This window comes from Orcinus orca, chromosome 16 (assembly GCF_937001465.1).
Source record: "Orcinus orca chromosome 16, mOrcOrc1.1, whole genome shotgun sequence".
Classification (NCBI taxonomy): Eukaryota; Metazoa; Chordata; class Mammalia; order Artiodactyla; family Delphinidae; genus Orcinus; species Orcinus orca.
The window spans coordinates 78,234,731-78,257,691 of record NC_064574.1 but is presented as its reverse complement, the minus strand read 5'-3'; the positions used below and the strand labels follow the sequence as shown (position 1 = coordinate 78,257,691).

Genomic DNA, 22,961 nt, shown 5'->3' with positions numbered 1-22,961 from the left:
AATAAACCGTTCCAGTTCAAGGGCAGCGATTCTCCCGTCTGCTTTCCCTGCTTCACGTAGAACCTTCTAAGGCAATGAAAGTCAGGCTTCTTGTTTCATAGAAAGGGACCCTGAGGCCTAGAGAGAGAGAAGGCTGGGGACAAGAACTTGGTCCCTGAGTCCAACCCTCTTTCCAGAGGCTGCACCGATTCTGTGAGACGAAGTTAATGCTGCAAGTTAGGAAATTAGAAGAAAAAACATCTAGAACACAGCTGTTGGCCACTTGTCTCTTCACACCCCGCAGTCCTGGCCTCACGACGTGGAGAGGACAGCTTAGGCCTGAGCACAGGTGTGGTGGGGCTGCAGTGAGGCTCCAGCGGGAGGGGGTCCTGCCCCGCTGTCACTGAGCGTGGGAAGCTGGGGTCTCACTTTGCACAATGGGCACGAGCATCCCTTCGCCTCATAAGGGTCCCAAGGCTCCAGACAAAAAATAAGAGTGAGAAGGTGGGGAATTCCCCTGGTGGCCCAGTGGTTAGGACTCGGTGCGTTCACTGCAGGGGCCTGGGTGAGAGCCCTGGTTGGGGAACTAAGATCCCGCAAGCCGTGCGCCAAAAAACAAAACAAAACAAACAATTGAGACGGTATGCCGAAGTATTTTTGTAAACCTTCCCCCTGCAGTTTCTGAGGACCTTAATTTTTTTTCCCCCTCTTAAAACCCCAACCGCAAAGAACCAGTGACCCTGGAGCCTTTCCTGTATCCGTTCAACCACGTGGTCTGGACACGTGTCTAACCCTGCCTGGGATTTGCTTCAGAACAATCTGGGAGTGGGGTAGGATGCTGGTGCTGGTGTCGGGTACAGAGGAAACAAGACTGGCCACGTGTTGGTAAAACTGCTAAGATGGATGATGAGTAAGTGGAAGTTCACTGTATCATTCTCTGTTTTACGTACAATTGATATTTTTCATAATTTTTAAACATGGAAAAAAATAACACCTTGCCAAAAAAGAAAAAGCAATTCCACAAATTAATGCAAAATTCACTGGGAAATTCTAAAGCAAATGCGTACACCCGTTTGCACAGAAAAGGCGACCTGGTGGGAGGGTCCCCTATGCCTGTCTGCACCATCCTCCTCTGTGATTCTCGCCAAGTCTTTTCTGAAGGGCTCAGGGCCCTGGGCTGTTCTGAGAAGCTGATAAATGACAACAAACCCTGCCTCACCCTGTGGGACTGTCCTCTAGGCTTCTAGAAAGATTGAGATTAGCCTGTCCAGTCTATTATCGAAATCACCTTTCTACCTGTAGGACACTGGGGGCGTATACACAGAGACGGGAAGCCAGCTTTCCTTGTGGCCTTGCACTGCCACCTTTCTGCTGACAAAGCTGTACGGTTTTATTACTAAAATGCCAACACGTGCACAGATCAGGCACTGGGCCCTGGAGGGTCTCTGGGGTCTTTCCATGCTGTCACCCCACCGCGAGTCTGAGGCTGAGGGTAAACGCTCCAGGAGCAGGGGAGACGTACTGGAAGGCGACGGCAAGGAAGATGCACTCCAGGGCCATCCAAGGCAGCACTTTTTCCACATCAGAAGGCTATGACTCCTGCCTCTCAGTGACGAGGACTCATAACCCAGCGACTGAGTTCTCTGCTCTAACTGGCCACTGGGGCCATTGTCTTCTGACACAGCCTGGCCAGGAGCCCTGCCATCTGCAGAAGGGAGTTCACACCTTCCGCTATTTTCATATGAGTGTATCCAATTTCCTGAAAAAAAAAAAAAAAATCAAATTTAAATCTGGTTAATAAGTGAGGGAAGAAGTTTAGTTTTTAAAATCTGAACATCTAAACGAATGGTTTGCTCAAAAGTGATGCAGTGAACTCAAACTCCAGCTGGAAAATGAACTCTGAGGAGTTCAATTTATTTCCTAAAAGGTTGCTGATATTTCTTTGACAGGTACTGCTAAGAAAATGAAAAAGAAAAAAAAAAGCCAGACTGGGAAAAAACATTTGTAACACACATGTCTGACAGAGGACTTGTAACCAGAATATATAAAGAACTCTCAAAACGCAATAATAAGAACACAAACAACCCAATTTAAAAATGGGTAGGGCTTCCCTGGTGGCGCAGTGGCTGAGAGTCTGCCTGCCGATGCAGGGGACACGGGTTCGTGCCCTGGTCCGGGAAGATCCCACATGCCACGGAGCAGCTGGGCCTGTGAGCCATGGCCGCTGAGCCTGCGCGTCCGGAGCCTGTGCTCCACAACGGGAGAGGCCACAACAGTGAGAGGCCTGCGTACCGCAAAAAAAAAAAAAAAAAAGGGTAGACTTAGACACTTCCTCAAAGAAGATCATGGATGTCAAATGAGCCACATGAAAAAGTACTTGACATCATTAGTTATTGGGAGATGCAAATTAAAGCCATAATGAGATACTACTATACACCTATTAGAATGGCTTAAAAAAGACCAACTGAGCATTCCAAGTGCTGACCAGAAGGGGCATTGTCTGGAATGCTCACATATTGCTGACACAAAGGCAAAGTTCTATAGCCACTTTGGAAAAGTTTGGAAGTTTCCTATAAAGTTAACCCTTCGATTACCATTCAACCAAGGAATCTCACTCCTGGGAAGTTACCCAAGAGAAATGAAAACTGGGGTTCATGTTCACACCAGTTCACGTACACAAATGTTTATAGTGGTTCTATTCATTGTCACCAAAATCTGGAAACTCAAGTGTCCTTCAACTGGTGAACAACAGTGGGACGTCCACACAAGGGAACACGACTCAGCAATGAAAAGGAAGGACCCACCGACATAGGCAACAACGTGAACAAATCCGAAATGCATTAAGTGAAGTGAGGGAAGCCAGACATAAAAGGTTACGTTCTGCTTGATTCCACTTGTATGGCCTTCTGGAAAATTCTGTCCCCCAAATAGAAAAGAGATCAGTGGTTTCCAGGTGCTAGGGGGACAAGCTGACTACCAAGCAGCCCATACAGTTGGGGAGATGACAGAGCTGTCCATATCTTGACTGTAGTGGTGTTTACAAGACTGAATGCTTTTGTCAACAGAATGCACCCAAGAGGCTGAATTTTACTCTATTTAAATTACACCTCAGTTAATCTCACTTAAACAACAAACAAATAAATACCTCTCTCATAAAGAGAGTCATTCCAAGGAACACTAGGTCACTGCCTGGCAGGACTGACTTAAACAAACCCCCAGCCCCCAGGATGACCGGCCATTGACTGAGCATCTTCCAGGCACCTGGTCTGCGAGTAAAACAAAACCTCAGCATGGCCCACGTTCTTGACGAGAGAAGCACTGCTCTACTCTCACTGACCTTAATAAACTCCAGTTTCAAGTATTCTGCCATTTGGAAGGTTTTACACACTCGAAAAATGTTGCCAATGATGTCTTCTGGGGAATAGCCAAGATGCCACAGGTGAGCGAGGATCTAGACAAAAGAAAACACACGGAGGCCGCGTAACTGTGAACAAGGATGCTGGGGGAAGTGAGGTCAAACCCACACCAGCCTCAGGCCCGTCACACAGCTGGGAGCAGACAGGCCATCTGAGACAGCACGAGTGCTTCTAAGAATCGGCCCAACGCAGCGGCCCTGCTGGTGGGCCGCACCCTTTAGGTCATGTGGGGTGATCGATCTTCCCAGCAGGCAGAGAGATAGTATCGCAAATGTTTTAAACCATACTGCAAGACGGTCTACCACCATACCCTGTAACGTCTTTATCCAAGGCTCTTAAAAAGACTTTTTAATCGTCCCAGTAAGCACCCCAGAGTGTCTGCTACGCTCTCTGAGCTGCCACTCTTATAAATGAACACCCCCGGGAAGATTAGGCCTGAACAAATCCTGACCAGGGCAGAGATGACCGCAGTGGTCTCAGCCTCCTGCCTTCTCAACCCCAGGCCCCAGTTCCAACGCTCACCCCACCCCAACTGCAGGGCCTGGAGTCCTTGGCTCCCTGGGGCAAACGCAGGGGGTGGGGTTAGCCCCGTGTCCATAAATCTGACGGCGTCCTTCAGGCCACGTGCCTGGGTCTCCCTGCCTTGCACGCCAGTTTCACGAGAGGTCGAGCTCTGCCCTAAACCCACTCAGCTTGTAGCTTAGTTTGGTGGCAGCATGGGGAGGGAAACCGGCTGCAATCAGAGCAATGGCCTCAGATCACATCAGTGCCCCCCATGTGGACTTGAGGGTCACCTACACCCCAACGATGCCCACTGGAATCTGCTCATAGGACTAGGCTCTGGGTCCCAGGATGCCCATTCCCAGGCTCTTCAGGAAGATAGAGGGGGACAGCTCCCCTCCACAAAGAGAAAGATGGCTTTTCTCTATAAAGCAAGGAATTGGGCTGTTCTTTCCTCATGTCCTAGGAGGACAAATTCCTCTTGCAGAGAATATAATTTGAGTAGAAAGGCATGACTTTGAATTCCAGGTCTATTACTTTCAAGCAGTGTGATTTAGAGCGAGTTTAGCCTCTGAGCCAGTTTTCTCACCTGTAGAGGGTACCCAACTCCCAGCATCAGTTAAGAATGAGATGGAGCAAAGTCCCCAGCACAGGGAGCGCCCTCTCTGCCCGGCTCAAGAAGCGAGAGGTTCCCCCCGCGTCAGGAAAGGGGGAGGAGACCCACCTTGTAGGCCTCATCGATACTGGCGCTCACACAGTGCTGGATCATCTCCTTCACCAGCAAGGGGTGGGGCTCGTCACAGACCTGAGCAAACAGAAAAGAGAGGCCGGTCTGGGGCTGAGGGGGGCCATCCGAGGAAGAGCCCTGGCAGACCCACGTCTGGGCAACCTAGGTACCCACCGTCTTCACTTGCTGTTTACATTGAATTCTCCAGCAAACAGAACAAGGTTTGGGAATGCCTCTCTCACCACCAGAGTCGTCACCAAATAGAGTTCGGTGTCGACCTAGTGTGGTGAGGGAAAGCCTGTGACATCATCATTACAGATTTCTCACACAAGATGAATTCACAAGAGCCAATAAGGAATGTACAGGCAAGGGGCAGCTTCAAAGCCACGAGTCACCTGTCTTACATCACTGGGAAGATGACCTGCCCAGTGGACTCTCTGAACCCACTTAAGAACTGGGAGGTCTTTGGGGGCCAATCTCCCACCTGGAATAGGAACAGGCTTGCCCTGGACAGGGCCCCCAGCCTCAGCGTGATCTCGGGCCTGTTTCCTCAGCCCCAAAATGATGAGAACATCTGCGGGCAGGGATGTGTGAGGATCAAACAGGACACATGTGGAAGCCCTGGGCCTGCCGCAGCAGCGGGGCACGTCCACCACCCACACCACGCCACAGCCGAGCCCCTCCTGCTCTCCGCGGGGGCGAGTCTGTGCCCCTCCTCCCAAAGCCGCCCGCCCGCCCTCCTCTGCTGGCCCCGGCAGGTGCACGACGCTCTGTCGACTGTGATGCCCACGCCAGCTTTTACCTTGAACACGTTCTCACTGTTGATGAAGCCGAATCCCGCGAAAGTGGACTGCAAGTTGTTCAACGCCTGCCGAGGAGCAGAAACAAGGCCAGGGTGATCTTCGGTCTCTGCCCGCCCCATCTCCCCTCTTGGGATCCGAACTTGCCCCCCTACTTGCAGGCCTGCTCCCCACTGGCCCGAGGCCCCACCAGTGTATCTGGTCAACGTTCCCCAGTCTGGCTACACTCATCCCCAGGCAGCAGTCGCCCCCCTCTCCCCCCAAACGAGGGGTGCAGCAAGCCCGGGAGGCCGGCGCCCAAGCGGTGGCGCACGCACCTGCCTCATGTCGCCCTGGGCGGTGAAGAGGATGGCTTCCAGGCCGTCGTCCGTGTGCGGCACCTTCTCCTGCTCGATGACGCAAAGCAGCCTGGCAAGAATCTGGGCGTCGGTCAGCTTGGTGTAGCGGAGGACCGCGCACCGGGACTGAATGGGCTCTGCACGGGATAGGAAGGGAGTGAGGCTCCCCAGCAAAGCACGGCGTGACCCCGTCGGTCCTTGAGTTACTCGGAAGCAGCCGCAAGAGCCACGAGGCCCAGCCATGCTGACGCCACAGCCCCTGCCCAGCAGTGCCCAAGAGGGACCCGGCAAACAGGCTCAATTTCAAAATACCAACCAATAGTGGCCTCAGCTAGGACTGCCCAGGCTGACCTTGGCTGGCCAGGGCTTCCAGAAGGGGAAAAGATCCTCCAGGATAGAGACAGCCACGTGCCACAGCCCACAGGAGAGTCAGTGCGCGCCCAGGTGGCCTCCTGAACCACCGGGTAGAAGGTACGTCTGGGCCCTTCTGGGCAGGTCACGACCCAGCCAGTCTGGGGTGAGAACAGGGCACCTGCGTGGCTTCTTTAAGCTTCCACAGGAGATTCTGAGGCACATGAGAACCACCAGATGGACAAATGCCGGACTCTGGGTGCTATCCCTGACCTTCAGTTCAGACCATGACCACAGCATCTCCATGATCTCCACGCCCCGAGTGGGTCTCTGATCCATCCTGCTCTGCTGCCCCACTGGCTTTCCTCAATATGTGTTGATCCGTCGTCCCCTCTGCCTGCCCAGGCAAACCCTGTGCCCACCAAGGTCACAGTACAGACCACCTCTGACCCTCCTACATAAAATCTTCCGCAAGCCTCACCCGTCTCTCCTCTCCTAAGCCCGCGTGCCTCCCATGGAAAATCGACCTGTGCTCTCCTGGCAGCTCTTCCCACCAAGGACGTCCTTTCCCAGCTTCTCCCCACTTAAATCACAGCCGTCATTGAAAAAGCTCTTCTCCCACCCTCCTCCTCGCGGAGCCGGCCCGGACCACCCCAGACCGAAGTGACCGCCCCTCCTTTGCTCTCACATACACTTTCAAGGAACATGTTCCTGTTCGTTTCTTTGCATTAAAGAAACCAGTTACCTCCCCCAGGGATGCAGTGGACGAACACCACGACCAGGCCCCGGCCCCTCAGAACTTAGGTTTGCCGGGATAGAGGAGTGAGCATCAACAGGGACGTTCCCACACCCCGGGACAGGGCCATGGAAGAGGTTTGTAGGAACGGCTCCAGGAGCCCAGCCGGAGAGCGATCAGCTCAGTGGAGGTGAGTTCTGAGCTGGGCCTTTAGGGACGAGCTTTCCAGGCCGGAAAGGCAAAAGGAACAGCACATTCAAAGGCAGGAGTGATGAAAGGGCACAGGGGCTCTGGGGAGCCGTGAGGCACTGTGCAGCTGCGTCACACAGCGTAGAAGAAGATGAGGCTGCGGGTAATGGGCTCCTGTGTGCTAGGATGGGGGCGGGCGTGGCTGTGTGGGCCATAAGGGACCACTGAAGGGCTCAGTGGGGGAGTGGCAGGGTCAGACCTGTGCTGAGAAGACCCCGGCAGCCAGCTGGTGACTCAGGTGCAGAGAAGCTGCAGGGACACTGCACCAGTGAAGGGGAGAAACTGAGGCCAGACCTAGAGTGAGGGAAGGAGGGGTAGGGGCTCAAGACACCGGGGAGGTGGGATGACCTTGGATCTGATTCTGGTGAGGGGCTGGCTGTGGTGGTGAGCAGAAAAGGGAGGACCTGAGATGGCTCAGGGCTTGCTGGCTTTGGGACACACCCCCTGCCTTGTGTGAGCCCCTGACGGGCAGGGACAGAGCCTCATACAGGTCTGTAGCCTCCACTGTGCCTTGGGTGGAGGAGATGCTGTGCACATAAAACACTGTGTTCAACATCTGCCCAATGGATGAGACGTTTCAAAGAACGGCTTTCCTAAGGGTTCATTTCAATTTGTCTGAAATCAGGAAGATTCACGACAGAACCTTCTTTACGTATTTGGCTTAACAGCACAGACAAGAGAAAGACCAATTCGAGACGGGAGTTCTTGGGACTTCCCTGGTGGTCCCGTGGTTAGGACTCCGCACTGCCAATGCGGGGGGCCTGGGATCGATCCCTGGTCGGGGAACTAGGATCCCACGTGCCACGCGGTGCGGCCAAAAAATAAATAAAATAAAACAAAACAAAACAAAAAACACACAAAGGAATTCTTATCTAAAAGCAATTAATATGCAAACTACACTAGAAGTTTCCTTTCAGATTTTTCTCTTTGGAGAAGTACCAAAAGCTGCGAATTCAGACACACGTCAGAATAAAGCAGCCCTAGCCTTCCTCCAAGAAAGCAGAGCTCTCCCTTAACTGGTGTAACTCCAGGAGCTAAGGTGAGGTTGTTACTGACAGTTTCAAAAATCAGCTCTGCAGTGATATGATCATGAACCATCTCCTCTAAAGCTAAGCAATACATTTCTTTAGAGATTTGGTTTACATGGTTCTTATATCCCTTTAGAAATTAAAAAATAACCAGAATGCTACCGATATATACCAGAAAAATTAATTTCATGAAAAGGGAGGGCCAGACCTTTCTCCACCAATAACTGCAGTTTCAAATCACAAAACAGACCCATCCACGCATAGCCCTATGCAAAATGCACTGGGGGGATGGCTTCACAGGCGAAGTCTATCAAACATTTAGAGAAGAGCTAACACCCATCCTTCTCAAACTCTTCCAAAATACAGCAGAGGGAGGAACACTCCCAAACTCATTCTACGAGGCCACCATCACCCTGATACCAAAACCAGACAAAGATGTCACAAAGAAAGAAAACTACGGGCCAATATCACTGATGAACATAGATGCAAAAATCCTCAACAGAATACAAGCAAACAGGGCTTCCCTGGTGGCGCAGTGGTTGAGAATCTGCCTGCCAGTGCAGGGGACACGGGTTCGAGCCCTGGTCTGGGAAGATCCCACATGCTGCGGAGCAACTGGGCCCGTGAGCCACAATTACTGAGCCTGCACCTCTGGAGCCTGTGCTCCACAACAAGAGAGGCCGCGATAGTGAGAGGCCCGCGCACCGTGATGAAGAGTGGCCCCCGCTTGCCACAACTAGAGAGAGCCCTCGCACAGAAACGAGGACCCAACACAGCCATAAATAAATAAATTTTAAAATTCACGACATATGTCAATATTAAAAAAAAAAAAAATACGAGCAAACAGAATCCAACAGCACATTAAAAGGACCATACACCATGATCAAGTGGGGTTTATCCCAGGAATACAAGGATTCTTCAATATACGCAAATCAATCAGTGTGATACACCATATCAACAAACTGAAAGAGAAAAACCATATGATAGGGGCTTCCCTGGTGGCGCAGTGGTTGAGAGTCCGCCTGCCGATGCAGGGGACATGGGCTCGTGCCCCGGTCTGGGAAGATCCCACATGCCATGTAGCGGCTAGGCCCGTGAGCCATGGCCACTAAGCCTGTGCATCTGGAGCCTGTGCTCCGCAGCAGGAGAGGCCACTACAGGGAGAGGCCCGCATACCGCAAAAAAAAAAAAAAAAAAGATAATCTCAATAGATGAAGAAAAAGCTTCTGACAAAACTCAACACCGATTTATGATCAAAACTCTCCAGAAAGTAGGCATAGAGGGAACCTACCTCAACATAATAAAGGCCATATATGACAAACCCACAGCCAACATCATTCTCAATGGTGAAAAACTGAAACCATTTCCTCTAAGATCAGGAACAAGACAAGGTTGCCCACTCTCACCACTATCATTCTACATAGTTTCAGAAGTTTTAGCTACAACAGTCAGAGAAGAAAAAGAAGTAAAAGGAATCCAAATTGGAAATGAAGAAGTAAAACTGTCACTGTTTGCAGATGACAATACTATGCATAAAGAATCCTAAAGATGCTACCAGAAAACTACTAGAGCTAATCAATGAATTTGGTAGAGTAGCAGGATACAAAATTAATGAACAGAAATCTCTTGCACTCCTATATACTAATGATGAAAAATATGAAAGAGAAATTAAGGAAACACTCCCATTTACCACTGCAACAAAGAGAATAAAATACCTAGGAATGAACCTACCTAAGGAGACAAAAGACCTGTATGCAGAAAACTATAAGACACTGATGAAAGAAATTAATGATAATACAAACAGATGGAAAGATATACCATGTTCTTGGATTAGAAGAATCAATATTGTGAAAACGACTATACTACCCAAAGCAATCTACAGATTCAATGCAATCCCTATCAAACTACCAATGGCATTTTTCACAGAACTAGAACAAAAAATTTCACTATTTGTATGGAAACACAAAAGACCCCAAATAACCAAAGCAATCTTGAGAAAGAAAAATGGAGCTGGAGGAATCAGGCTCCCAGACTCCAGACAATTCTACAAAGCTACAGTAATCAAGACAGTATGGTACTGGCACAAAAACAGAAATATAGATCAATGGAACAGGATAGAAAGCCCAGAGATAAACCCATGCACATATGGTCACCTTATCTTTGATAAAGGAGGCAAGAATATACAATGGAGAAAAGACAGCCTCTTCAGTAAGTGGCACTGGGAAACTGGACAGCTACATGTAAAAGAATGAAATTAGAACACTCCCTAACACCATACACAAAAATAAACTCAAAATGGATTAAAGACCTAAATGTAAGGCCAGACTCTATAAAACTCTTAGAGGAAGACATAGGCAGAACACTCTATGGCATAAATCACAGCAAGATCCTTTTTGACCCACCTCCTAGAGAAATGGAAATAAAAACAAAAATAAACAAATGGGACCTAATGAAACTTAAAAGCTTTTGCACAGCAAAGGAAACCATAAACAAGACGAAAAGACAACCCTCAGAATGGGAGAAAATATTTGCAAACGAAGCAACTGACAAAAGATTAATCTCCAAAATATATAAGCAGCTCATGCAGCTCAATATCAAAAAGACAAACAACCCAATCCAAAAATGGGCAGAAGACCTAAATAGACATTTCTCCAAAGAAGATATACAGATTGCCAACAAACACATGAAAGGATGCTCTACATCACTAATCATTGGAGAAATGCAAATCAAAACTACGATGAGGTATCACCTCACACCGGTCAGAATGGCTATCATCAAAAAATCTACAAACAATAAACGCTGGAGAGGGTGTGGAGAAAAGGGAATCCTCTTGCACTGTTGGTGGGAATGTAAATTGATACAGCCACTACAGAGAACAGTATGGAGGTTCCTAAAAAAACTAAAAATAGAACTATCATATGACCCAGATATCCCACTATTGGACATATACCCTGAGAAAACCATGATTCAAAAAGAGTCATGTACCACAATGTTCATTGCAGCTCTATTTACAATAGCCAGGACACGGAAGCAACCTAAGTGTCCACTGACAGATGAATGGATAAAGATGTGGCACATATATACAATGGAATATTACTCAGCCATAAAAAGGAACGAAATTGAGTTATTTGCAGTGAGGTGGATGGACCTAGGGTCTGTCATACAGAGTGAAGTAAGTCAGAAAGAGAAAAACAAATACCGTATGCTAACACATATATATGGAATCTAAAAAAAAAAAAAAATGGTTCTGATGAACCTAGGGGCAGGACAGGAATAAAGACACAGACGTAGAGAATGGACTTGAGGACACGGGGAGGGGGAAGGGTAAGCTGGGACAAAGTGAGAGAGTAGCACTGACATGTATACACTACCAAATGTAAAATAGAAAGCTAGTGGGAAGCAGCTGCATAGCACAGGGAGATCAACTCCGTGCTTTGTGACCACCTAGAGGGGTGAGATAGGGAGGGTGGGAGGGAGATGAAAGAGGGGGGAGATATGGGGATATATGTATACATATAGCTGCATATAGCTGATCAGCTACATATAGCTGATTCACTTTGTTATACAGCGGAAACTAACACAACATTGTAAAGCAATTATATACTCCAATAAAGATGTTTTTTAAAAAAAAAGATAGCACAGCTACCTTGTTTGATACCACTCAGTTGTTAGTTCGGGGAGCAGGGATTTGATTTGAAATCTGTTTGCTTACAAAGTTCATGTTGTTTCCAGTTAAGCTGCTGATCTGGAAAGTTGAACATTATTTGGTAAAATCTGGACTCTGTAGTTTCCCTACTCTTGCCATTACCTGTAGATAGAATTTTGACTTCTAGAATATTGTTCATTTCACTTTTACAGTAAAATTTATAATAAAAATTTAAATTAAAAAAAAATGCACTGGGGGGTGGGGGCAGTTCTTTAAGTATAACACGGCTCCCGCCCTCCCAGACCTGTCCTACCACTGGTAAGGAGACAAGCAATACACGCGGCCATAAATCAAGACCTTTTAGCACAGTTTCCTCCACTGCACCATGGGTGTCTTGAAGGTAGAGAACGTTTCCTGTTAAACTCTGTCTGCTCTGCACTAGCCCAGTGCCCGACACCTACCAGGAACAGAGTAGATGTTTGTGGAATAGATTCATGACCTGGGGAAGGTCAAGGGCCACGAGCCCACTGGGGCTGGAGACAATGACTTTGGGGGGCATCATGGTTGGTACCATGCTTGTCTGGGTGGAGGAGCCGGACGTCTGAGCTTACACAGGCTGGGGGTTAGCGGGGCGGATGTGAGGCAAGGACAGAGGGACAAGAGAGCTGTGAGAAATAGTCAGAGAGAGAGTGAAAAAAAGCTGGGCTGTGCTCACAGTCTGTATCAGAAAGGGAAGGGTGTGAAACCAGCAGGAAGTTGAGACACTGAGGTGGGAGGACTCAAAGCAGTGAGGAAGAAGACAGACTGCTGGGAGGGAAGGAGGGAGGGAGGGAGGGGGCTGGAAGGACCAACGCCAGGTCAGGAAGATGAGCGTGTGAGGTTTCACAGGGGAGGCAACTCCTGATAACGACAAAACCCAGCGTGCAGACACACTGTATCCCAAGTGCTCCGGACACACAGAAAGCGCAAGAGCACATCTGCACAGGGGCCGTGACCGTGACACTGCGCACAGGATACCAAAACATCACACGTGCCTGTGATGCAAGAGTCAGACAGACCTGGGATTCCAATCCCAGCTCTTCGGCTTGCTGTGAGAATTTGGGCAAACTATTCAACCTCTCTGAGCTCCATGTTTTTTCATCTCTAAGGTGGAGCTAACAATACCTCCTCATGGAATTATATAAGATTAAATGAGAAAGCGGATTATACAGTGCTCAGCCCACGGCAGGCGATCAAAAAGCCCCTTCTCTTCTGCTGCTAAAGAGCCAACGTGAACGGCACGTGGACCCCGTGCCATGCAGAGCTGACCCTCACCTATGATTTTATCCGAAGCGTTACAAGCAAGAGCGAAGCGGGTCGTTTTGGAGTAGATTTCCATCGTTCTCCTCAAGGCTTGCTGGGCTCCATCAGTCATGCTGAGAAGAAAAACACAAGGGGCGGTTTGCAGCTGGGACCCAAGGTCCACGGGACACAAATCCCCTCCTACGGACCCTGGGAAGCCTACACTCCTGATTGGGCATGCTCAGTCTCTCTCTGGGACCCCGTGTGGGTCTCACGCAGACAGGCTGCACACGGACAGAGCAGAGGCCCTGCAGGCAGGCTGCCTGGGCTCACCTCAAAGCTCCTTCATCCACTCCTGTGGGAACTTTAGGCAAATTATCTGAGCCTCAATGTCATCGCCTATAAGGAGATAATGCTACTGCCCACCTCAGAGGGCTGTTATGACAATTAAATAAAACAATAACATGTAAAGTGTGTAGCAGAGCACCTAGCATAATGCAAATGCTTACAGATACGTGCTGGATAAATGTTAGCGGCTATTACTGCTGTAAATAATGTTACAGTAAAATGGTTAAGGTGTATCCCCACTATGGAACAAAATGGAACAGAATACAGCAATTAAAACCTATGTTCAGGGCTTCCCTGGTGGCGCAGTGGTTGAGAGTCCGCCTGCCGATGCAGGGGACGTGGGTTCGTGCCCTGGTCCGGGAAGATCCCACATGCCGCGGAGCGGCTGGGCCCGTGAGCCATGGCCACTGGGCCTGCGCGTCCGGAGCCTGTGCTCGGCAACAGGAGAGGGCACAGCGGTAAGAGGCCCGCGTACCGCAAAAAAAAAAAAAACCCTATGTTCACAACAAGATTACAATAACATGGAACTCTGCTTTTCGCGTTAAAACGCAAAACCAGGATACAAAAATTATAATTATTATCATCTCAACTATGTAAAAATAAAAATGCACAGTGTAGAAAAACAGGAGATAAAATAAAGCAAGAAATTACCCATATCTTTAAAAGTTTCTTCAAAGAACATGAATTACTGTTATTTTTCTAAATGGCACCTAACATTTTTTCATTTATACTGATAATGATCGCACGATGTTGTGAATGTACTAAGTGCCGCTGAACGGTACACTTGAAAATGGCTGAAATGGTAAATTTTCTGTTAGATATATTTCACCACAATTTAAAAAAATCATTTAAATTATACATGTAAGTGATGTTGGAACAAACACCTTAACTGTCTTAGACAAATGTTTGTAAATGACTTAATTAAGATCAGGTTTAGGGCTCAGGCCTCTATTAAATCTCTTTTGAAGATGTGATACGCAAATCTGTCACAGAAGTGCAAAGGTGAGAGCTTTTCCTCCTGATTTAATACGGCCAGATAAAAGACTTAGAGATCAAGGTAACAAATTCCCAGCAAAGCACTCTCTACCTGTCTGCTTCATCCAGGATGATGATCTTGTGTCGCCCTTTGGGAAGGGTGACTTTCTGTTGGGCAAACATTTTGATTTTGTTCCTCACAACGTCAATGCCCCTGAAACAATGAGCCACAATATTATTGTCACCTTCTGAGACCAATTCACTCACCTTCACGGGGACTTTTAACCCTCAGGACACCATCATGGACCCAACTTTAGTTTTTAAGTTTCTTTTTGGGCAATCTAACTATTTATAAGGATTGTCATTCATTACTTTTATTCCTTCTTGGAGGTCTTCAGAAGAACAAAGGAAAAAATTTACTTACTTTTTAAAAACAGAATGAAACTCATTTTATCTTGCAATTATCATATGGGTCCACTGGATTCTTTATAATCTAAGATACATTTTGGGGGTCTCAGTAATCTTATGCTTCCTGTATCTTAAAATATTTGCTACTTCATCATCCTAGTACTTATTTCATCATTACTCATCAATTATTCCCAACTATGCTAAAAAAGACTAAAATAATAAAATGAAAGAATGATGGAAATGCTTAGAAGATCAATGCAATATTCGGAAAAACTGTTACTACTGCCTCATCCTTCGGTTTTTTATTGTTTTGTGAGGTACTACATTATCTTTCTGGAAGATACAAAAGTAGTTCAGATACACCATCTGACAGCTTTCATTGACCACAGCCAAAAATTCAAAATTTTTCATTTTCTACCCATAATGTCACAGAGAAAAGAAATGACAGCGGAAGATGTTTCATCATTATAAGACAAGTCAGAAAATGAAGTAGAGAGACAGCAGGATTCTAGACTCTGATGATGCTGATGGTGAAATAGATCACATAAACAAAATTTTAGACTACGAGTCTTCAGATGCCAAAATCCTCCATGAATTTTCTCAAACTGAAGAACCAAGGTGTGAACATATCTCTAAGGACAAAAACTAAACATATTTTCACCCAGTTGGTCACTCAACAGGAAGGACTTAGCTCTCCAATGTCTTGTGACAAGAACTTGGACCATCCTGTTTTGCTAAAAGAACATGTGACAGGACTTCCCTGGTGGCGCAATGGTTAAGAATCTGCCTGCCAATGCAGGGGACACGGGTTCGATCCCTGGTCCGGGAAGATCCCACGTGCCGCGGAGCAACTAAGCCCGTGTGCCACAACTACTGAGCCTGCGCTCTAGAGCCCATGCTCTGCAACAAGAGAAACCACCGCAGTGAGAAGCCTGTGCACCTCAACGAAGAGTAGCCTCCGCTCGATGTGACTAGAGAAAGCTAGCGTGTAGCAATGAAGATCCAACGCAGCCAAAAATAAATTAAAAAAAAAAAAGTAAACTAGCAGCCCACCTCCATTAGGATGGTTACTAACAACAACAGAAAATAACAAGTGTTGGTGAGGATGTGAAGAAAAGGGAGCCCTTGTGTGCTGTCGATGGGAATGTAAAATGGTGCAGCCACTATGGAAAACAGTACGGCGGTCCCTCAAAAATTGAAACATAGAATTACCAAATAATCCAGTGATTCCATTTCTGAGTCTATATCTGAAAGAATTGAAAGCGGGGTCTCAAAGAGATATTTGTGCACTCCTGCTCATAGCAGTATTATTCACAGTTCATAATATTCAAAAGATAAAAGCAACGCAAGTGTCCATTGTCAGCTGAATGGATAAACAAAACATAGTGGTATATACCACTCAGCCTGAAAAAGGAGGGACATTCTGACACGTGCTACAACATGGAGGAACCTGAAATGTGCGTGAAATAAGCCAGTCACAAAAGCACAAATGCTGTATGATTCTACTTGTGTGCGGTTCCTAGAATAGTCAATTCATAGAGACACAAAGTCACATGGTGGGTGCCAAGGGCTAGGGGAGGGGAATGGGGAGTTGTTGTTTAATGGGTGCAGAGTTTCCGTTTGGGAAGAAGAAAACAGTTCTGGAGATCTGTTGCACAACAATGTGAATGTACCCAACGCCACTGAACTGTACACTTAAAGATGGTTAAGATGGTAAATTTTTTTTTTAATAAATTTATTTATTTTATTTATTTATTTTTGGCTGTGTTGGGTCTTCATCACCACGCACGGGCTTTCTCTAGTTGCAACGAACGGGGGCTACTCTTCGTTGCAGCAGGCAGGCTTCTCATTGCGGTGGCTTCTCTTGTTGCAGAGCACGGGCTCTAGGCATGCGGGCTCAGTAGTTGTGGCTCGCGGGCTCTAGAGTGCGGACTCAGTAGTTGTGGCGCACGGGCTTAGTTGCTCTGCGGCATGTGGGATCTTCCCGGACCAGGGCTTGAACCCGTGTCCCCTGCATTGGCAGGCGGATCCTTAGCCACTGCGCCGCCAGGGAAGTCGCAAGATGGTAAATTTTATGCGATGTGTATTTCAGCACAATTAAAAGTAATTTTTAAACTCTCCATTAAAAAAAAAAAAACTAAACCAACAAGTCAAGTGCTTATGATGCCACATCAACAAGCCAGCAATCCCCATTCTCTTTCATTGGAAAGATTAAAGGAAAACACAAAGCCAGCAAAACAAGCTCTATAAGTGCTAGAGACCTGAAAAATGTTGTTTCTATAACAGCTCAAAATGTAAAACACTTGCCACCCTTCAGGCCTAACTCCCAGGTGTACCTGTCATTTGAGGCATTGAGCTCCAAAACGGCATCCTTGAAGGCCGGGCCCAGCAGGGCTCGTGCCAAACACAGGATGCTGGTAGTTTTGCCGGTTCCTGGGGGGCCCTAGGAATGAGATCTCCAGTAAGTGCTTCAAGCCAACAGAAGGAACGTAATGAGAACTCCCGATTTACTGCTCACCACTCTTTGCGCTCAGCCCCCGCCTAGAGCCCTCCCAACCCATAGCACACACCAGATCAATACAGCAACCAACCCGCAGGCCTGACCAGTGGGAGGTGGGAATGGTATGGGCTCTGGTGGTCATGGGCTTCTCTGAGGAGGAAGCTCTGTACATGAGAAAGCGCTTAAGAGGGGGCGAAAACGAGCCTCCAAGATGTCCGACAGGGCCAGGACCCAGTACTCACAGAAATGATGATATTGGGCACATTCCCTTCTCTTGAAAAGACCTGAAGGAAGAAATGCTCGTTAAAACTGGTTCATCTGCAAACTTGAGGAGCCAGATCTCCCCAACCACACAGGCCCGTGTAGCAAACATGGCTACAAACTGTTCCATGGGGATGCCCCGTGGAACACTCAGGTCAACGCACTCTAAACTGAATTCAACACTTTCCCCTATAAACCTGAGGTCCCCCCATGTTTCCCCTTCCGTGGACTGTCAACGGCATCAACCCTCCCGCCCACACCAGGAACCTGGAGGTCACCGTCATCCCTGATTGGCCTTCTCCCTCACCCCATGCGGCCCCTCAGTGACAAAGGCTGGGCCCCTCTTTCTCCTTTATCTGGAGACCACTTCCTTCTCTGCAGCCCACTGCCACTTTCTTAGCCCATGACCTCTTTTTAAAAAATTATTTAAAAAAAAAAAAAAAATTATTATTTTTTTACATTTTTATTGGAGTCTAGTTGATTTACAATGTTGTGTTAGTTTCAGGTGTACAGCAGAGTGAATCAGTTATACACGTACATATAGCCACTCTTTTTTAGATTCTTCTTAGCCCATTACCTCTTGCCTGCATTGCTTTCAACAGGCCATTGGCTGGTCTCCTTGCATCTAATCTTGCCCCACTCCAATCCATTTCCCATATGGTAACATAACCAATTTTCTAAAATACACATCTCTGAAAACACTCTTACCTGACTGGAACTCTTGGATGACTCAAACCCTTAAACCTGGCTCACGAGGCCCTGCCCACCTCACCAGCTCACCCCTCCCACCCCCCAGTACATGTGCTCTACAGCCTCGTTACTTGGTAGGCTCCACAGACCAGCAGCATCGGCATCTCCTGGGAGCTTGTCAGAAATGCAGACTCTCTGACCCCACTCCAGAACTACCAGATCCGAACCTGCATTTTGACAGCATCCCCAGGCGATTCGTATGCCATCCATGTCGGGAAAGCACTACTCTGTATTCCACTCAGATGGCGTTCCCCACCCCCCACCCCCCACCCCCGCCATAGAATAAACCATGCTCTCGCTCACCTCCGGGCCTTTGCACATGCTGTTCCTGCTGCCTCCCCTCTCTCCACCCCCGACCCCCCAAGTCTGGCTGACTCCCACTCACTTAGCTTTGGTGTCACTTCTTCCATTTGGGAATTAGGACTCTGTAAACAGGTTAACTCTTCCCTGAACTAACCCACATGCCCCCACAGCCCCTGTACATCCCCTGGCAGAGTGCTTATCACATGGCCTGATGACTTTAATGCTGCCCCAGTTCGACTGTAAATCCCACGCAGAGCTGGGCTCAGGTCTAGTCTGTTCACCATTATATCAACCGTTCCTAAAACCGCACCATAACTAGCCCAGAGAAGATATTCAAATATTTGCCACATGAATAAGTCTGTAAAATAAATAAATACCTTGGTAGCTATTGAAGTCTAAGCCCCAGTCACTACAGAGACCGCCTCTGTCATGTCTCAGATAGCTGGGCTTCTAGATTCTGCCTAAAGACCTCTAGGGCTGGGAATTCAAAGCTTCCTCTACTGCTGACTGTTTCTGCTTGCTCCCGGTTTGTGTCATCCTGAAGTCGGTTGCCTTGTCACTTAGTTGCTTTAGGCAGGGCTTAGCAATTATGATGGAGAGGAAGGTGGGGGGAGTGGGGGGAGTCCACCCTGAGACCCGTTTTTATAAGCTCCCTAGCTAAGAATGGTTTTCACATTTTTAAAGGGTTGTTTAAAAAATAAACAAAGGGACTTCCCCTGGGGGTCCAGTGGTTAAGACTGCGCTTCCACTGCAGGGGGCGCGGGTTCAGGGGGCGCGGGTTCAATCCCTGGTCGGGGAACTAAGACCCCATGAGCTGCACACGCGGCACGGCCAAAAAAAAATACAGAGAATATTTGACAAAGACTTTATATGGTTTGCAAAGCCTAAAATATCTATTCATCGGCTTCTGCAGACAAAGTTTGCCACCTCTGCTCTTGAAGAATACAAAACAAGTCTGATAAGCCCTCTCCAATGAGCCAGTCCTTCAAACATCTGAAGTTACCCACCCTGTCTTCTAGATTCCTCTCCAAACTGAATGTCTCCCATTCCCTTAATTCTTCTGGATCTGTGGCCAGCCCCCAGCTCGCTACCTTGGCTGTCTTCCTCCAAATGCCTTGAGCTTATCAAAGTCACAATAATGAGATGTAAGATCCTCTTTTAAAAACTCACCTCCAGCCTGCTCACTGTGTCTTCATTCCCGACAATTTCATTCAGCTTTACTGGTCTATATTTTTCAACCCTGTTTTTAAGAAAATGCATAAAGATGTTGACACGGCTATTTTCACGCTACCCAAAAGAAAGCACTAAAGGGCAATTCTGGGAGCTTTGTCAGAAGATGCTATACATTCAATAAAAATACATCAAATGGTTGCAGGTTTTAAATTTAAAGAGATGCCCGAGTGCCATTTGAAAAGTCAAGCGCATGAGAATTGTGCACCAAAGACTTCAAACCCGCCACAGCAGAGAAACACCTGCTGGTGCTGGAGAAGGGCCAGAGCAGGCCATCTGGAGAAATGTGACACTGTGTGGCCACACAGTCTGCCCATCACAACAGAGGTCCAGCGCACGCAGCACTGACACCATTTGCTCTGACAGACATGGATGCAACTGGGCCCCTTCTCATCCTTTAACTGCCAGTGTCTGCAGACTTGTGCCAGGTGCCCAGCACGGCTGATTAGACAGAAACCGCAGGCCTATCCTGTGATCCTATTAGGCTGTGTGGACTGGACAGCCTAGTGGCCTTTTCAGACCAATACTTCTTCTACTAAGCAAGCTATGCTATGAGAGAAAGTGACTTTCTCTGGCTCTGAGAATAGAAGTGGAAGTAGATTTGCAATGATTTGACCATCAGGACTTCCTCTGCCTTTATTATAGTCCCTGATTTACTCTTAGCTTGTATTCCCTCCAGGTACTGGTTTTGCACCAGAAGGAGCTGCATGCAAAGCTTTTTTGCCACATACTGCAGAAAACAGAGACAGCTCTCTTCCAAGGTCCGCAGATGGAGCATGCTTGTTCCTCCTCACTTATTCTTCATGCTCAGCCCCCTCCAGGTGCCAAGCGGTGTGTAAGGAGTTAGCACACTCAACGGGAAGAAGGTAGAAGGTGCAGACATGAGCAAAACATAGTTCTTGCTCTCAAGGGCTTTCCCACTAGAGGGGAGATACAGCTTGGCAAATCCCACTACAATGCTAAACTGCTTATGAAAACCACGGGCTGTGGAAGCCCAGAGGAGGGAGGAATCGCCACCTGGGAATGTTTGGAGCTGAAATCTCAGCTAGATTTTGTTCTGTTTTAATAAATTTATTTTATTTATTTATTTTTGGCTGCATTGGGTCTTCGTTGCACGGGCTTTCTCTAGTCGCGGTGAGCGGGGGCTACTCTTCGTTGTGGTCCATGGGCTTCTCATTTGCGGTGGCTTCTCTTGTTGCAGAGCACGGGCTCTAGGCGCCAGGACTTCAGTAGTTGTGGCACACGGCCTCAGTAGTTGTGGCTCGCAAGCCCTAGAGCGCAGGCTCAGTAGTTGTGGCGCACGGGATTAGTTGCTCTGCGGCATGTGGGTTCTTCCTGGACCACGGCTCAGAACCCGTGTACCCTGTATTGGCAGGCAGGTTCTTAACCACTGAGCCACCAGGGAAGTCCCTCTCAGCTAGACTTTGAACAAGGCAAACATACTCCTCCTTCAGGACCTTCATAGCTGCTCCCTGACTGAAAGCTCTCTCTGCCTCCATGGCCACATGGCTTCTTCCCTGAATTCAGGTCTTTACTCAAATATCATCTCATCAGAGGCCTTCCCTGACCACCATAGCGATTTACTCCACAGAAGCTGTCACCATCAAATATATTATATGTCTACTTGTTCATTTTTTACTTTGTCTTTCTCTATCAAATGTAAGCTCTGTGACAACAGCATTTGTTTTGCACACTGAAGTATCTTAAGCATCTAAAATAGGGTCGTGTGTGAAAATTATAATGCAAACCACATATGTAATCTTAAACTTTCTCATAGTCACATTTAAAAAGGTAAAAAGAAAATGGGTGAAGTTATTTTACTAATATGATTTAGAGAACCTAATATATTCAAAATATTATCATTTTCAACATGTAATCAATATAAAAATTACTGAGTTTTTTTAAAACTAAGTCCTTGAAATACGGCGTGTATTGTACACTTACAAGCCCATCTCAATTCGGACTAGCATCAGACTCATGTGGCTAGTGGTGGGGGGACTGGATAGCGCAGCGTAGATATTCCAGTAAGCTATACTGCCCATCATTTAGGTATCTGGTCTCGTCAAGAAGAGGGGTGGGCTGGAGGGATGGGAATACGCAGCGGACAGGGAGGAAACCATTCCCACGCCCAGTGGAGAGTTCCGAGAGGTGCGCACAGGGAGTGGAAACCGAGTGGAGAGCCTGCCCTACACCTGCGCCTGTTGGCAGGTGACTTCCCAAGTCACCTTTCCTCCCAGCTGCCCAGGATGTTGCTATTTAAAGTGAGCAAGCCACGGAAAACAGGCGGGGGCCTTCACACCATCCCGATTCCGGATCTGCGTCCGACACTTCCCGCCGAGCGACCATCAGAGTCGCGGCTGGCACAGCGCCTGGTGCACAGTGCGTGGTCGCAGCGGGCGGCTATTATCACAACTAGCATTGTTCTGACCAAGACCCCGCTTCCAGAGTTCAGACTGGTCACTCTCCACCCCAGGTGGGCTTAGCGACCCACATCCTTTGCCTTCTTCAAATAATAATCTACTGGACACCACCCCGGGGCCTCCTGCTCCGCTCAGGTGACCCCCAAATGAGCTCCCGCCCCTGGTTACCCCGGGACACACGGCCCGCCACTCGCCCACCCACATGTCCAGAGAACCCATCGTTGATGGCCTGGATCCTCACCACGGCAGCTCGTACTGGCCGGCACTGCCGGGGGCCTTGCTGGGGGCCGGATCAGGGTCCTGGGCCCCGCACTCGCCACTGCCACCGCCACTCTCCTGCGCGTCCATTCTCCCGCCGCCTCTTCCCGCCTCCAGAGACCTCACCCCATGACGCCATCACGCAGGCACCGCCCCTTGCTTGCGAGGGACTCTGGGCGCGAGCGGAAGCCTTCTGCCCGCCCCTTTCTGCGCCTGCGCAGAGGGCACTGGCCTGGCGGGGGAGCTAGTTGCTATTGACGGCAACTGGTGTACGGTCTGGGTAGTGAGTGGAAGGCGAGACCGGACCGCGTCGCCTTCCGAGAAGGCTGGTCGCTCCAATAAGGGACGTTCGTTGGTTTTTGTCTTTGTGAGATTTGTCGGGGAGGCCCTCTCTGTGCGGCCCGTGGGGAACCGCTGCACGGAGGTGGGGCCGCACGCCAGACAGGCCTGGCAGGG

General features: G+C 48.3%; 1 protein-coding gene and 1 non-coding gene across 2 annotated transcripts; one reads left to right on the top strand and one right to left on the bottom strand.

Moving 5' to 3' along the window:
- Positions 1–690: 690 nt before the first annotated feature.
- Positions 691–22,644, bottom strand: RFC2 (replication factor C subunit 2). Its single transcript, XM_004268778.4, has 11 exons — positions 22,489–22,644; positions 19,768–19,837; positions 17,526–17,567; positions 17,120–17,226; positions 14,488–14,589; positions 13,086–13,186; positions 5,741–5,898; positions 5,426–5,491; positions 4,621–4,701; positions 3,317–3,430; positions 691–1,738 (listed from the first exon to the last, which is right to left on the bottom strand). Exons 1-11 carry the CDS (start codon positions 22,593–22,595, stop codon positions 1,628–1,630), a joined length of 1,059 nt encoding a protein of 352 aa, XP_004268826.1. The 5' UTR covers positions 22,596–22,644; the 3' UTR covers positions 691–1,627.
- TRNAG-GCC (transfer RNA glycine (anticodon GCC)) lies at positions 7,811–7,883 on the top strand. The gene has a single exon. It is a non-coding gene; the product is annotated as a tRNA-Gly (tRNA).
- Positions 22,645–22,961: the final 317 nt, after the last annotated feature.